Source organism: Lepidochelys olivacea, assembly GCF_965140295.1.
Source record: "Lepidochelys olivacea isolate rLepOli2 genome assembly, chromosome: 6".
Lineage (NCBI taxonomy): Eukaryota > Metazoa > Chordata > Testudines > Cheloniidae > Lepidochelys > Lepidochelys olivacea.
The window spans coordinates 24921374-24939006 of NC_140416.1; the positions used below are offsets into that span (position 1 = coordinate 24921374).

Genomic DNA, 17633 nt, shown 5'->3' on the forward strand with positions numbered 1-17633 from the left:
AAACCCTTGGATCTTAAGAACAATGAAAAAGCAATCAGGTTCTTAAAAGAAGAATTTTAATAGAAGAAAAAGTAAAAAGAATCACCCCCGTAAAATCAGGATGGCAAATACCTTGCAGGGTAATCAGATTCAAAACATAGAGAATCCCTCTAGGCAAAACCTTAAATTACAAAAAGACACAAAACTAGGAATATCCATTCCATTCAGCACAGCTTATCTCCTCAGCCATTTAAAGAAATCAGAATCTAATGCATCTCTAGCTAGATTACTTACTAAGTTCTAAGACTCCATTCCCGTTCTGTCCCCGGCAAAAGCATCACACAGACAGACCCAGACCCTTTGTTTCTCCCCCCTCCAGCTTTGAAAGTATCTCTTCTCCTCATTGGTCATTTTGGTCAGGTGCCTGCAAGGTTATCCTAGCTTCTTAACGCTTTACAGGTGAAAGGGTTTTTCCTCTGGCCAGGAGGGATTTTAAAGGTGTTTACCCTTCCCTTTATATTTATGACAACTGCTAAAAGGGATCTGGGGATGAGAGTTGATCACAAATTGAACGTGAGTCAGCAATGTGGTGCAGCTGTGAAAAGACTGGGGTGTATTAACAGAAGTGTTGTATGTAAGATGGGGGATATAACTGTCTCACTCTATGTGACACTGGTGAGGTCTCAGCTGGAGTACGGTGTCCAGTTCTGGGTGCCACGCTTTGGGAATGATGTGGAGAAACTGGAGAGAGACCAGAGGAGAGCAACAATGTTGATAAAAGCTTTAGAAAATCTGATCTATGAAGAAAGGTTTAAAAAGGATTAAGGGCCGTTATAAAGAGAATGGTGATCAATTGTTCTCCCTGTTCACTGAAGGTAGGACAAGAAGTAATTGGCTTAATCTGCAGCAAGGGAGATATAGGTTTAGATTTTGGGAAAAGCTAATGATCCAACCAGTGGACCAAATTGGTGATGAATCCTGGTCATGTGCCACCTGAGGCATGTTGTGTATATGCTAAGATGATGACTTAACTATACGGGTAGTTAAATTCTGGAATAGGCTTGTTGCTGAATTCCCATCATCCTGGAGGCTTTGAAAAACACCTGCCAGGGATGGTCTTGATTTACCTGATCCTGCCTCCGTGGGCAGGACTCGATGTCTCTAGGTCCCTTCCAACCCTACATTTCTAGGATTCTAAATTTAATGGCCTGTGATATACAGGAGGTCCAACAAGATGACCTAATGGTCCCTTCTGGCTTTAAACTCTCTGAATCAATCCCTCCCTTTGACTAAAGGAGTATATTTGCCATTAATTGCTAGTGTTTGCAACTGAAGGGTGACTTTTGGACACACTCCCAGGTGCTGTTTATTCCATATTACAGTAGTGACCCATCTGCAGCTAGCTAGGATGTTGTCACCTTTCCACCCTTATCTAGGCTTTTTTGTTACATTAAGATTACATTATTGCAATGCACTCTACATTGGACTCTACTAGAGCTGGTTGGAAATTTGACTGAACAGTTTTATTAGAAAATGCCAATTTGTTGCAACCCAAAATGTTTCAGGAAACATCACAGGGTTCAGCGAACTTTTGGCAGATCAGTGTCAGGGTTCCAGTAGACCCTTGCCTGCTCAGCAGGTTTCTGTAGGAAACCTGGCAACTTGCTGGGGAACCCAATCTTCCAGGGTCCATGGCTCTGGGAAAGTCCCATTGGATAAGACTGCAGTTCAGGGAGCCAGCTCGGCCAAGAGTCTGCAAGTCCTGAGGTTACCCAGCCCAGGACAGTCTGCATGGCAGGGCTGCCCCTGCCAACTCCAATAGTTGAGTGAAATTGATGTTGTCAGTTTTAGGCTGCTAATAGCAGTTGTGAAACAGACAAGAATGTCATTTTCACTCAGCAGCCATCAAGATCTTGGGCAGCAAACTTGGTTTTGTAAGCACAACCTGTCAGTGTTTCCAAAATGACTTTTTTGGAGATTTCTGGTTCATGTGAAATGTTTGAAAAATTTGGATCTAGTCTGATTTAGACCAAACCCGCAACATTACCCATGAACTGGAAATCCCACATTTTTGCCAGCTCTGTGTTACACCTTAAAATCAACTGGAGACTAAAGCTGTTGCAGAACACAGTGGCTTACTTATTGAGGGGATGTGGGGAGAAAAAGAACAGTGCTTTAGAATCTGCAATGGCTGCCTATTGGTGTCTGGGTGGAATGTTAGGGGTTAGTTATGACCTGCAAAGCCCTGAGTGGCCCAGGACTAGCCTACTGGAGGGATCACTCCTCCCCCTGTGCCATTCTGCCACAGCTGTGGTCAGCAGGGGAACTGAAGCCGACTATATGAAAGAGGACTGGCAAGGTGTTGTGATGGCTCAGACTCTGGCACTCTTCCCCTGATCCAAAATAGCCTAAATCTCATGACTTTCCAGGCATGTGCAAAAGATACCTGTTTGGACAGGTTTTCTACCTGATGAAGGGGTTGGTGGGTGGCTGGCAGAGCTCCTGTGGAAGTGATGATTTTAAAGATGCTGCAGCTTACTTATTTCTTGTATAATTAATTGAGCACCTTGCTTAACTTTATTTTAAATCAAGGTAGGCGGTGGCCTAAAAAGGCAGATTTTTCCATATAAAGAGAAGCAAGGAAGAGAGATGTGATAGTACAGCCCTATGACTTTGGACTGTGTAGAAATTGTAGAGGATCAAGAAGGGTCAGACTGTATACAACAAAACTCAGGCATGCAGAGGAAGTAGCATTGCTCATACAACAGATGGCACCCTTTCCTCTGAGTCAATGGCCCAGCGTTAGCATAGTGCTTCTGGTAGTAGCAGAGCATCAGTCTTTCAGTGAGGCCTCCAGCTGAAGGACCCAACCCCATATTCTCATTAAAGATCCCACAAGGACTAGTCCATTTTTTGTTTTGTTTTTTGCCAGATTCCAGTGTAACTAGTCACTGTAGCCATAAGAATTCAGTAGATGAAATTCTTTACTTTCCATTCTCATTTTAGGGTTAGTATATGCTGTTAAGTAGCTGCCATCTTCCACCCTAGCAAAGCCTGCCTTTGAGTGATAGATGATGCAATTGTTACAGTACCTATAGGTTGTAAAGTATTTTTGGTAATTAAAGTTGCTATGTTAGTATATATAAATACTAGGGTTTTCCTATATTACCGTAAAGCTCCAAGACTTAAGAGGGGAGCAGGTTAATATACCACCAATGTCCTCTTATCCAATAGCTGTTGTACGACTGACTGGGAAAAGTCATTACAAGAGAACAGAGTAGCAATAGGAAGATGGTACTCTGCTGTTGCAGCAACAATGAAATGCTTCCTACATTTAAAAGCTAAATGAGGAATTTCAGAAGATGTTTCAGTCACAGAATAAAGAGGATTCCTTTGCCGCAAGTAAGTCCTCTTCTGAAAAGCACTCTACTGCCAAGAAGAGAGCTGAGCTTATGCCATATGCAGCGCCTTTGGCTGAGACCCATAGAGATTGTTTTGGTTTCGATTTGTTTGAACATCGCAAAATACATAGTCGGAAGCATTAGAGAAGACTTGACTGCAGAATTCAGTAGGGTTTATTCTACAAATACTTTGAATCAATGCCAGTGATACAAGTTGTATGAATTTCCTTTAAAAATACAAGTCAGTATAAAAGATTCCAATTGGCATATTAGGCAAGGTAGCGAATGATTCAGTTTCAAAATGGTTAAGGAATTGTCAGGTCACTTTTTTGACCATGCTACAAAAGTATTGAAATCAATGCTGTCAGGAGACAAAAAAGGAGAAAGGTACGTAAAGTATTTCAATTTGTAGGAGAGAGGGTGACTGCCTCCCTTACTTTAGGAGGGGCTTGCATCTTTTATTGCCAAAATATTTGAAAGAGCAATATGCGCAGTGCATAGCAGCCTAGCTCAAATTGTTCCTGGTCAGAACTGCTGCTTTCAGCATTTCTTCTCAACACATGTTTTATTAATCCATCACACATTTAGGTAGCAACAAGCTCCCTGGTATCCATGTAAACCTAAGGACCTGTGAAGAGGAACATATCCCTCCCTCAAACAATGATTGCAAGGCAAGGATTCCCCAGAGTGTACGGACAGTGTGCATATGCCCTGAAACTTAAACGTTTTGCCCAACATTTCCAGGAGTCATTAATGCTGTTGCTTCAGCCTAAATGCCACTTAATTTGATGTTCAAAACCCTACCTTTGTAATGTTAAAACAGTGCAACTGCTTAAAAAAAATTCAGTGCAATCTTGCTTAAGTTTATCATAGCTCCAGAGAACATTAGAATGCAACTATATCAATTTTCCTCATTCCTGGTCTGATGAAAGTTCTCCCACTGAGAAATGTACTACAGTTCAAAAAAAGCCACTTAGATTTACTTTATTTTGGAGCATACTGCTCTCTTTGTGGCTATTTAAAAAGCAAGATGTATGACACTGATAGGTGTCCAATGTTAAAGACAACTATTGTGGGTCAATGTCTCCCTGATATGAGTCCATTAAAATCTAGTGGAATTCGAGCAGGGATGGATTAGGTTTACTTTAGTTTTAGTTCACGGAGAAGTAGGTTACTTTGTTTCTACACGGACAGTAGGACCATATACTACCAGAACACACACATTGCATTTTTAGCAAGATGGCTTCCCCTACCTCTTCCCCCTACTACGCTTTTCACCATGTAAGGTTAGAAAAACTGTTCCTCTTACTAAACCCAGCAGTCTGTGTGGTAGCAGAACCATATTAGTTACCACAGAGCAGATAACAAGCACCTATCTGCAAGGGCAGATTGAGGGAAGCTAGGTTAACAATGCATTATTAAATTTCTAAACCAGGCTTCGTCAGTGCAGACAGGGAGAGAAATTCTGATTGTACCAAAAACCTTATCAGACTATGCAACCCACAAAAAGTGCATACAATAAGCATGTAGCTTACATACTTTACTCAATGAGAAAACCCTCCACCCCTTCAAAGGGAGTAGCGGTAGAGCATGGACACCATAGATAGATTCTGCTACTGTGTGTGTGTAAACACACACACATTTTGTCAGGATTAGGTGCCATCCCCTTACTGACAACATGCTGTAGGGTTTAAGTACCATTGCAATGCTCATCTGTCTCTCTCAGGTAAACCATTCTGGAGGCTGATGAGTCAGTCTCCAATTTGAATGGCTGTCTGCTCTTAAATACGTACTGTCATTCTGAGTTGTTTCAGTGTATTAAATACATCCCAATTCTCCAACAGTCACATTTAACCCAAGTCAAAAACTCAGTAGCCCATACCATGGGCCTTGTTAATGATCAAAATGAAATACAGTGTGTCATTACTGCATCTACTAATATAGAACAGGTTTACTTTGTCTCCAAGTCAAATATTTAATACAAGACGGATAGGTTTTATGATCAACTCACAGTTTATGTATTTGGAACAAAGTATGGCACAGATTCCAGATACCTCAGGAGCTTGTGTATTCACACACTTTTCACTCTTTTGCAATGATTATCAATTCGCCAAAAATAGTGTAACAGTCAACAAGGAAGAGTGGAGAAAAACAGATTTAGGAGCAATCTCTCTCTTCTAAGAGGTGAAAGTAAGTGACTTTTCCTCTAGTTCTTTAGTAAGAAACTTTTATTTTAGAAAATGCATTCTCTCCTTCTCAAAACAGATGCCACCTTAAAAAAAAATTGCAATAGCAACCCTTGCATTCAAAGGAAAACATGCAAACTTGATGGCTGAAAATATTCTGCATAAAAATCCAAGACAGAGGCAAAAGTGTGCCCTCCCCCACTCATGCCTTTAGGGACTCCAAACCATAAACAGCTTTCAGTGCAATGTCTGTTGCTTCCAGTTTGTGGGGAAACATATGGCCGAAGCTGGTCTTCTGACAGCTAATCTTGTCAGATGTTTGAAGCAAAAACAGTCTCAGCTATATTTAAAATGTCATTGTTAACCTTTGTTTCAGTAAGTACAAACAGAATTCAATAAAATGCCAGAATCCAGTGAAGAAAAACATTACATTCTACCCTGTGCCATACACATTTTAAAAAAATTAGACAAACAGTTTCAGATTTTATTAATACACCCTTTTTAAAGTTTATTTCTGAAAGCAGCTCTTTATGCAAATCAAAAGCAGTTCCTGAGTAACTGCAGTAAACAGCATCTTAAATATGTTATTTTTTTTGCCTCTCAGCTCTTCTGTTTTGGTTCTTCCTCAATTTTTCCCTAGTTTCAAGTTTAATCACAGGTCTTTTTCCAAAAAATGTGCAAGTTCAGTTAGCAACATTTCCAGGAATCCACATATTGCAGATGTTCCTGCAATATCTAAGAACTGCACATTTGCCAGGTTGTGTTCCTACAGCTATTGCAGATTTCCCTCTCCAACCTTTATAGCAGGAGTCTTCACGTTTTCTTCAGCATACGTCGGGACTGCCACGTGTGGAACTTATTGTAGGCTGTCTGCAGCATCTCTTCTATGTGATTTATCAACTGAAAGATAAAACAAAGGGATCATCCCAGTATCTGAGAAACGTGTGCCCTTACTCTGCTCAAACATAAATGGGATTGATTGTTGTTTCTCTCAGTATGAGGAATCAGGAGTAACTCCTCTAAAGCCTAGGGAGTTGCATCAGGGTATGTGATGTGAGAGGAGAATTGGCCGCAAGTTTCAATTACAAAATGTCTCGAAGTCAAGTATGGCAGAGTATCAGTAAAGACAGTGGATATGCAGTTAGCTAGTTCAAGGGAAATTATGTGGACAACTTATGTTCAAGTGCTGTACTTAAAAGCACTTTCCATAGTCACTGGAAACTAGCTAAACAGGCCATTCATCTGGTCATTGAGAAATCAGACTATCAACTTGAAAGATAATAAAAGGAGAAAATTATTCCAAAATATAATACCCCTAACATCCTTTTCTCCATCAGCCATTTTTTTTTGGGGGGGGGGGTGAGGTGGGGGTAGAGAGATGATGATGAGAGAAATACACTTAAGAAAAATTAAGCATTATACGTGTAGTTAACGGAACAAATTAAAACCCCCCCAAATACAGGAGACCAAAATCTGCCATCCTGTGATAAATATGAGTCAGTTATTTTTTTTTAAAAGATCAATATGTGCACAAATAATTGAAATTGGAAAGAATACTTTTTCCTCTTACATTTGTGCTTAAATACTGTCTCCGAATTTTTTCTTGGAATGGACAGAGCTTTGTAACTTGAAATCTTTCCAAGTTACTCTTCATTTTCATAACCTGAAAGAGATCAACAGGAAAAAAGAGTACAAACTCCTTCACATGAACATTTTCTTGCTTTCAGCAAATTGCTCCTGCAAATTGAAATACCTTGAAGCTAGTACCTAGGATTACTGTAAATATGTACAGTTAAAGCAAATTGCTAGGAAGCACTTACTGTATTGAAAATGTGATAATCTTTTTGCTTTAAACAACTGAAAACAAGCACTAAATGGCTCTGCATTTTTCTTAAACTTAAGCTGTTTAACTGAGCATAATATGCTTTACACCTGTACTGTGGTAATTTCTACAGTATCTTTGTCAGCAACACCTCACATTTAACATTATTTATCTCTCTGCTTCAAGCCAACAGCACACTATGATTTTTTTTAAGTGTTGCGGTAGAAGGCCCAAGCCATCTGAATAGAAGTTTTTATTTCACACAGTAACCTACAGTGGCAGAGCTAGAATCCTATGCTTTGTTTCCGATTCTTAACCCCATGCTCTAACCTTTTTGAAGTGCAGTTATACTCTGCAAGGTGACTAGAATGGCACAATGATACTGTGGATGTGTGTGAGATTCTATACTAAACTTGCTCTGTTTAGACAAGTTCTCTCCTGCCTACCACTGTTATCTTGATTTTGAGATCCAAGGTTGATTGTATTTTCTTTCCAGTTCTCATTACCAGTAATCAGGATTCTACAATTGGAATATAGGTAATATGACAATTTCTGAGCCACAAGTATTCAGCCCCTTCTTCTGTACTGTAGTTAACAGGACAGCAAAAAACAGTTTTAGGCAATAGCATTGGCAGATCACACTCCAATTATGCAGAGGGAGCAGATCTGCTGAGTTAATTATGCTGTTTTTACATAGTGCCTTTCTGTCCATAATCATTTCAAGAGTGAAAGGACAATCATCATGTAGAATTATATATACCACATGATTGATAATGTGATACTACAGCTTGAATAAAAATACTTTCAATGGTCTCATTACAGAACATACACGTTTACAAGACACACTGACATTTATACTGGCAAGTTTATACCATCAATCGCTCTTACCTTTTCTTCTAGGAATGGTGTATTAACAGGAAAGCAGGACCAGAAGTGTCGCAATAGCTCCCCAACTGCCACATACAAGTGTTTCAGTTCAGACTGAACATCATTTGGCACCATCTCTGCAACAGGAAAAGAAATTTTCGAAAAGGCATGTCACTTAATTTATGTAATGTGTAAGTAAAATAAGAGCTGGCTAATACATAAAGAAAGATGTTTGATACCTGTAACAGGAGCAGTCTAGGACTCAAACAACTGTATTGTGCCAGTCCACAAGCAGAGAGTCAATTACACTATTTCTTTGTAGTCTACAAGTCTCTTAAAAAAGATGCTCTAGGGCTCATTTAAAGTTAACAGAGTGTTTATTAAATGTATCCCCTTGGAGGTAACAGGACCCGAAGAACCACCCAGAGTGGTTAGGAACACTGGACCTTAACCTGCTACTACATCGTCCATTTTCCTCCCGGGGGCTCTCACCCTCAGCCCCCACTGAGCACTTCCCCAACCTGAAGTGGTCAACACTATCACAATCCACTCATTGTGGAGCAGAAGCAGCACAATCAGTTTGGATCCTACTGACTCACATAATCAGGGTCCTTCCCTCCTCATGACATACAGGGGTAGGGGCAAGATCACGGTGGCAGAGGGAGTAGAGAGGAGAAAAAAACTGGGAAGGAAAAAGCACAAAGAAGCTATAGGAGTGAAAGAAGCAAGGGAAAAGAATTAGAGACTGAGATGCACAGGAAGAGAAGTTAGGGAAGGAACAATCAGACAAAGTGACCAAGAGAGGAAAGGGGGAAAAAAAGCAGAAATATAAAATAGTCAGTGAGGAAGAAGCTGTACAAGGAGCCCCCCAAAAGTCTGTGTGGGGATAAAATGGGGGAGGGTGGGTCCCCAGTAAACATGATGTATCGGGGCCCCAAATTTCTCTCAATGCACTGTGCTGTGGCTCTTTAGCCTTGGGGGGGAGGGGAGCTGTAGAGGCACAGTCCCAGCAGGGAGACACTGTGCCTGACTCGGGGGGTATGTGGCTGCCGTGTCACTCTCACCAAAGGTGCATGGTGCCCTTGCTCCTGCATGAGGATGGCCTGGCCTGCTCCCTTGGGGAGGTTCGTGCCATTGCAGCGTGGGTACTAACTGCACGGAGTCCTTGTGCTTCCAAAATGCCAGGCCTCAGACTCCCATGCGGGGCCGTGAGGGGAAGATCTTTGAGCTGTCTCCCCTGTGCCCCTTACACACCTACCTAGGGCTGGGTATAGTTGAGCCCAAGTCTCTAAGGTCTCTGTCTTCACTGCTAAAAAAGGCTGCGTCTTTTACTTGAGGGTAACTACTGTGTCTGAGCTAGTCCTGGGTAAAAAACAGCTTTTTTTCGCAGTGAAGCCAGGCCCTGAGACCGTTCCTGGCCAGAGTTCATCTCACCCTCTGCTTTTTCACACACACGCTGCTCTCTCCTGGCTTCTCACAGGCAGGCAGCAATTTATTCAGTCTGGTTCAATTCAATACCTAATTGCAGCTCTCCAGAGCAGTCACCCAGTCCTTCCCCATGCCAAAGCGTACTGCAAAGAAGTATCGTGCAGCAGAACCACAAAAGGGTAATAGCTGTGATCAAGTAATACAAACTCACAGTAACCTTAACTCGACGGTTTCAGCAGAACTCCAAACAGAGGCCACAAACAATGCCGCTGTTTGAGTTTATTTCATTAAGGAGCTTGCAACTCAGCATGGCCTCATTATAAACCTGGCCCCCAATACTATTTGCAGGTACTTGTAAGCTTTGACCTATGCATTACCCCAACACCAGAATTGAGCACTTTAGCTCTCTATAATACCCCCAAGGTCTTACTACACCTTGCATTTTGGGCGGATCCATCCTATGTAGCAACTTACTATGCCTGCTTAATTTGTATTCACTTCTACCCTTTCTGCATTCTTGAGGATAGAAGAACTTGTGGCCTGCCGAGTAAGGTATTATTTTTTTAAGAGTGGAGTTGGGGTTGCAGAAGTGGGGTAGAATACAAAACAAAACCTGACAGCATGGGAGGGAAAACCCTGTCCTTTCCCACCTTTTATTGACCCCTTTTCATCCATTCTGAAGTGCACTCTACACTTTCCCTTGTGGTACCTGACTGTGGCTACTTCTGCCCTTGTTTCTGTGATGCTTCCTGTCAGTTACCAGGGAAGTAAGAGTGCAAACTGGGCCTTACAGGGACTCAGCTTAGTCGCTGCAAGGCTGAAGAGGCAGGAGCTCAAGGAGGTATAAGCAGGATCGGTTGAAAGGGGAAGAACTAAGTGGACATATAGGGCCTGTGTAGAACAGTTATGCCTCTGTAATCCATAAGAAAAATTAACATTGAGCAATTATTTCATAGAGACAAGGTGGATGATGTAATATCTCTTTTGGTGAGAGACGAGCTTTTTGAGCCACACACAGTTCTTCAAAAGATACTCCGAGCATCACAGCTAAGTCCAGTTGGCTGTGACACTCGGAGTAACTTTCCGAGACCTGAAGAAGAGCTGTGTGTGGCTTGAAAGCTCATCTCTCTCAACTGGTCCAATAAAAGATATCCCCTCACCCACCTTATCTCTCTAATATCTTGGGATTGGCACAGCTACAACTACACTGCATACAATTATTTCACAGACAGATTTGGTTACAAAATCTGTTTCCAAATAAAATCTACAGCTTGCTCCCCTAGCATAAATGAAGCTTTATTTTGTAAATGTCAGAGAAAATGTAAGAGCCAAGAAGCTACCCCTCTGCTTTTACACTGTGGCATACCTTCCAAGGCCAGGGAGTGTTGAGTTTTAGCCCTTAACTCAAGGCTTCAGAGCTTTCATTTGTGTGCAGCTGGACTGCTGCTGCTACCTCTTATCTCTTGTGATTCCTCATTTCTACCACTGCAGAAAGCCAGCAGGAGGAGAAAGAAGGGGGAGGAGAAGCCTACACAAAGCAGGTGTAGAGATGAAAGCACCTAAGCGTGAGCAGAGATATTGGAGGAGAAAGTAGGCTTACTGGCTGTCCTCAACTCAACAGAGTGGCTACTTGGGTTTCACCCTATCTGCTCAAAATGGTGGCAACAGGTTGGAAGCAGCTAGACAGGGCCTTTAGTGGAGGAGTAATAAATGGTTTTACCTTTTAAATAACTTAATATTCTGAGAGTCAGTCTGGCTTTGTTTGCTCCTAGCTAACTTCATTCCATTTACCTCTGCACCAGAGCCACCACTGCTTCCCTATCGGGCAGACTGGATTGCTAGTTTCTCTCAGAATTTTTCCTTTGTCCTTTTTCCTGATAACTTCTATACTTTGCAAGGAGTATTTTCGATGAATGTCTCTGCATTTGCTTTGTCAGTATAACCTGTTGTATCCAAAAATTTAAAAAGCCAGGGCACGCCACCTTGCTGTTGGTGTAGCCTATACGGCTAAAAGGTAACTTACAATACGAAAACTTACGGTTTATGGCTTGCTGTGTCCCACCCTGCATAAGGGCTCCTCCAGGCGACAGGGCTGTGATGGTGCTAGTAGCAGCACCACTTGAAAGAACCTGAGGGAAAAAAAAAAACCCAAAGCCCTTTCATATTGTCTTCCCCAGTGACTCGCTTTAAAACATTCTGGACAAAGTCTTAAAGAAAAGCGTGAACTGCACTGGCCCAGACATATCCATCCGGACGTACGTTAGTGATCTTAGATTGAAATAATTTTGAATTTTGCAAGTATAAAAGTCATCTCCCCACTGATGGGATAGGGAACTGGACATGCAGTTCTACTAAGCATTAACTCATGTTGCCTTAGGAAGTTCCAGAAACCATGATGGGAACCCAGAGAGCACCTGTCCACCAGTATTGTTCTCTACTTGATGTCTGTGGTGTGGGTTCTTAACATGCACATGATATTGCCAAACTAGTGCAAGTCAAGATCATTCAAACTTTTAATAAGGCAATATGACAAGTGAAGGAAAATTTTCATTGGTCCTCATGACTTTACTAGAACTGTGAGGCACAAACATTGTGGTAATTTAATAAGGGCCAAAAGTAAATTTTCTGAGTGCAAGGGAAGTTACGAGAACCAGCTGCCCCAGTCAACCTGAGGGCACAGCACACATGCAGCCATTTGGCAACCTCAGAGAGGTAGTAGCACCTGTGTCCTACAGATCCACTTAGTCACAAACCCACTGGCTGTGACCTTGTATTGCCATCAAACCCTCCCCACCCCTCCCTGTGCCTGAGGTAAGGGCCGCCAGAGATAGCTCCACCTTCACGTTGTGGAGCTAAGTCCCCATGTGTGGCTTTCTGTTGTACCCTGTGCAGTACAGCAATGCTGATTCCACTACATTTGGAGCTTCCTCGCAGGTATGAGAGGGCTATAGGATTTGCCGATCAATACCAGCAAATATGGTAGTTACTTGTCTTAATATTACAACTTCAGAGAAGAGCTGAAGTGGTATGGCTAAAACACTGCTCTGCAACTTAAGTGTTGTTCTGATGGAAGACTTCACTTCTAAAATAGTTTCCAACATTACGCAACTTAATCGGAAAAGTATCAGGCTCATCTTGAGGGACAAAACTCTGTAAGTACCAGAATTCTAGTAAGTCAAGAAATATCTAGACAAAGCTAATTTGACACTAACTTTCCAGTATTAAGGAGGGAGTTTTACTTTTTTGTATTTAAATTAAAATGAATTTTTCCTACCTGAGTTAGTCTGGGTATGTAGGCTTCCATTTCTTGTCTAATACTATGAAAAGAATTAATAATATCCTGACTGGTTGCATATTGCTGTGATTGAATTGGAGTTGGACCATGATAATACCTATGGGAAGAGAAAGGGGAAAAAACCAAACCAAAACACAAGGTAACTTAATTCTCAGTAGATTAAGATTTATGTAGCAGTCGCACCTCTCAGATTTTAGGTGCTGTACAAACTTGGCTTTTGGCCTCTATTAAAAATTAAATAAATCAATAAATCCAGTGGTCTGACTGGAAATGTAAAACAATTAAAACTTAACTGTAAGCTTCCAAATTCCACCTACAACCTAATTTTCTCCCATACATGACAGCAAAATGAGAAGGGACATGCCATTCTTGATTTTTTTGTTATGCAGATCTTAGGGCAGGTCTACACTTAAAATGCTGCATCGGCCCAGCTGCAGAGCTCTCCTGTCAGCCAAGTTAATCCACCTCTGAGACGCAGTAGCTTTATTGACAGGAGAAGCTCTCCCATTGACAAAGCGCTGTCTAAGGGGGGCGGGGGGGGGGGGGGGGATAAGGCTGGTATGACTATCACTCGGGGGTATGGATTTTTCACACCTGAGTGATGTAGTTATACCAACGTAGGTCCGTGGCGTAGAGCTGGCCTTCGTGTCATCACCCCTTTTATGCTTTGCTCAGCACTGGCACTACTGTCACTTAAACTGACAGACTCCAGATGAGTGGGGCAAGTCCCACCTCTCAGGACTAGTATTTGACAAACACCACTACACCAGTGGTTCACATTTGGAAGGCTCTCTTTGTATCTCTTGTCCTGACAGTTGCAATGTTTTTCAAACTGAAAGCTTAGGTTCTGGAAGACAAAAGGGCAGCCCATCACAAAAGTAGTGAATCAAACCACTGAGAGTTGTCCCAAGTCAACACCCAAGTACAATCTGTGTCTGTGCAGAGAGTGCAAATATTTCCAAATACATCATACCAACAGAAATGCTTATAAGATATCTCAAACTAAATTAATAAGGTACATTTGTTAGATTTTCATACTCAGACTAAAATTATGGATCTCTTCTAGTAATCATTTGTAATAGGCTTACTAAATTCAAAAGTCGATATGAATTAAAGATACAGTTTTGAAAATGGTAACTAAAATTTGTTTAAACAAGGTTTCAGATTAATTAAATTTTAGTTTAGAAGCATTGAAACACAAAGCAGATTAGCATATTAGGGACAGATTGATTCTGAATAGATCATAAAGAGATTTATATTAGTTTTAATATGCTGAAACATCCAAAGAACTGCAGTTTTCTTTTATCCATTGAACTTACCGATCAGATTTCTTTAGGTTTAGTGCAATAGTTTTAATGCTATTATTCTTTCCTAAATCTTCATATTCAATAGCCTCCTGTAGCTTCACCTGCAATATAATGAGACAATAAAAACTAAATTACTTATGATATAGTTGCACATACACAGACTGTGCTTTTTTTCTTGTCATAGTTTCCTGGTAAGAGAATGGAAAAAGCCAAGATAAATGAAAAAAGCCCATGTGGCTCAGATCCTCTGCTCTGGCAGTGCATCACCAGCGTAGGTTGGGAGGAGAGGTGTATAGGTGGCTCTGGTTGTCTAGCTCAGTTTTCAGTGACACTGGTTGTGAAGGCCACAAGATCCCTATACTATTTGCCATGGCAAAGGGGGACCTCCTTTCTCCCATCACAGCCCAACTGGCAACAGCAAGAGGAAGGAAGAGGATGGTGGCCTAAGAGCGGCCATATTTTCTCTATACCACAAGTGGATTACCCCCATATAAATGCGTCTTCCTTCCATAGCAGGCTGTTGGCCCAGTGATTAAGATTCCCTCAGCAGCGCAGCACGAAGTGGCCACATGCTGTGCTATGATCTCAGCCAAATCTCAAAGACCTTTACACAAACAGACAGGCCTAATTTTACAAATGACTAGCATTCCTGGGTATCCAACCTAACATCTTAAAGGATCCAGGTCTTCAGAGAGCAAGTACTCAGCACTTTTGGAAAGTCAGATCCCTTTAAGGATCTGAAACTGGGCACTCAGAACTTAAGACACTCAATACCACTGGTTTCAGAGTAGCAGCCGTGTTAGTCTGTATTGACAAAAAAAAAAAGGAGTACTTGTGGCACCTTAGAGACTAACAAATTTATTTGAGCATAAGCTTTCGTGAGCTACAGCTCACTGTAGCTCACTGTAGCTCACGAAAGCTTATGCTCAAATAAATTTGTTGGTCTCTAAGGTGCCACAAGTACTCCTTTTCTTTTTGTCAACTGTAGCTCACGAAAGCTTATGCTCAAATAAATTTGTTAGTCTCTAAGGTGCCACAAGTACTCCTTTTCTTTTTGTCAATACCACTGGTCAGTTCTGAAAATGTAAGACAATTATAATTGGAGTCAATGCTTGTGCGAGGGCTTCAGAGTTGGGCTGAGTGTTTAAATGCACTGGAAGTTACGTGGTGGTAAATCCGATCGTAAAATTATTTCTACTATTTTTAAACTAAAAAGCACAGAAGCCAACTAAAATGTTTAAAAATTCCAAAATCATTGTCTTGTTAAACAAATTTTTAAATGGCATTTGAGAAATTTTAATAAAAGCAGAAACTTGTCGAAGAACCTAGTGTCTGCCAGTTTTGAAGGAAGTTACAGTAAAACTCACTCTATGAATATATGAACAGGAAAAACATGACCAAAGCCATATTTAGGTAAATACTCTACTGAAATCCCATGGGCAGAGCTCCCTGCCACCTTCCCTTTTTTAAAAAACATGTTCACATGCTTGTTTTAGTACTAATGGCCTTTACTACTTTTTCTGCAGATCCTGGCCCGGATTTTTTTTTTTATAATCAGAGCCAACTCATTTTAAAAAAAAAGTGCACACATACATAAACAACCCTTTGTAGTCCCTGTTTATGTGCATATGTTACTTTAATACAAGAGGAAGGAACAGGGTTAATGTTTTTAGTGCAGGAATTTAACCCTAGAGCCAGCGCAGATATGTAGCTAAATAAGGTGTTCATTTGTGGCAGAAAATATTAAGGATCATTAACAGTAGTATACTTAAATATGATACAATGAAAATTAAGTGAAAACTGCTTTGGACATCTCTTGCTTTCTTCATTCATTAAGTGTAGAGAGATTTTCCTTTAGTCCTGCTCTGTTGTTCATTCCCACTGAAAACTGCACCATATAGTAAAGTCAGAGCTAGTGACTGCCACAAAAGCTACAATGGGTATTTTCTACAAACTGTTTGTTACTTGTGTAGATTTCAAGTAATTTTTGGGGGTTGGGGGAAGTGTATGTGCAAAGGTTAAAAGTCAGTGAAGTTTTCCCCCTTAGCTTTTTGGATTGCAGTATGCAGTCATTCAAAACATTCTATTTTCTTTGCAATTTTTACATAATTCCAGTATCCTGAACACAGCAGCTCTGTGGAAAAATTCTAAGAGAAACACTATAGTTGCCTCATTTTTGTGCACCAATAATCAATCAAATTTGAAACTCACTTTCAGTTGAGCCCTATGATTCTGATGCAAGGTCAACCCCTTTAGCTTAAGTATCAAATTAGCATTCTGTTTACTAATAAGTAGTAAGTGTGCATTCCTTCCCCAATGTATTCAATATATTAATTCCATGCAGTGGTTGCAACTACTAATAATATCTTAATTCTTTGCCTGGATGTTCTCCTAAAGGTGCTCAGGCACTTACAGTGGTAATGCATAAATACAACCACACACAATGAACAGAACATGCCTTTTAAGATCCATTAGAAAGGTATGGGGGAAAATGTCAATATTTACTCAGTGAAAGAAAAAAAAACAACAGGAAGATTGTATTATCAATTAAAGTTATTTGCATTTAAATAAATGAAGAGCTCTGTGTCAACAGCATGTTCATCTTAAGGCTGTTGTATTTAATACTTTATTCATATCATTCTTCATACTTTTAAGCAGATGATGCTTTATGCAGCTGTTCGCAGTATTATACGTCAATTGGAATTGCAGTGGAAAACTCACTTTGTTCATACCTTTTTTATTGGTGTCTGAAAGAAATCTGAATCCCGGGAGTTTCCATCCATACTGCTGGTCTCACTGTAGTGATCATTTTGTGCTTCTCTTAAAATAAAAGACAGTATTAGAAGGAAGCGAACAATAAGTCATCTTGTGGGAGACTGACATTTAGACTGAGGACATGTAGTAGGTTAATCTTTATTTCTTTCAAAAAGGTCTGCACTTAAATGCTGGACCCCTGGGTGTCACTCTAAAAAGGGTCAGTATTTTGTTGACGATGGGCAATGGGGATAATATTCCTCATCTCTGCACAAAGAAAAAAAATAGTGTACTCTTGACATAGACAGGGAGGTAACAGGACCATACTGCAGTGAAGAAGTCCTCCTGCCAACTAAAACTTTAGTCACACACGTGGTGTGTTACTGTTAATGCATTTACATCACATCATTTCCATGTCAGTGTTGGCACACAGGACAGAAACTACTCTCTTTTAGTCCTCTGTTATTTGCTGCTGCTTCCATCTGCTCTATGGTGTTGAGATCTACTGTTCTGTCCTCCCTGTTAAGGGTTTTTCTTAAAGTGTCTCTTGGACACCCTTGTTTTCTCATACCAGTTAGTTTCTACTTAACATCT

At 40.8% G+C, this 17633-nt stretch overlaps 1 protein-coding gene across 1 annotated transcript in view; it reads right to left on the reverse strand.

Annotated features, from left to right (window-relative positions):
* Positions 1–3531: 3531 nt before the first annotated feature.
* The window catches only part of GTF2H1 (general transcription factor IIH subunit 1), a 36275-nt gene continuing 22173 nt past the window's right edge, over positions 3532–17633 (reverse strand). The window contains exons 9-15 of the mRNA XM_084632271.1: positions 17018–17105; positions 14298–14386; positions 12958–13075; positions 11722–11812; positions 8277–8392; positions 7137–7229; positions 3532–6466 (exon numbers count right to left, since the gene is read on the reverse strand). Of these exons, the coding sequence (XP_084488397.1) occupies positions 6380–6466; positions 7137–7229; positions 8277–8392; positions 11722–11812; positions 12958–13075; positions 14298–14386; positions 17018–17105 (682 nt within the window). The 3' untranslated portion in view covers positions 3532–6379. The remainder of the gene's footprint in view (positions 6467–7136; positions 7230–8276; positions 8393–11721; positions 11813–12957; positions 13076–14297; positions 14387–17017; positions 17106–17633) is intronic.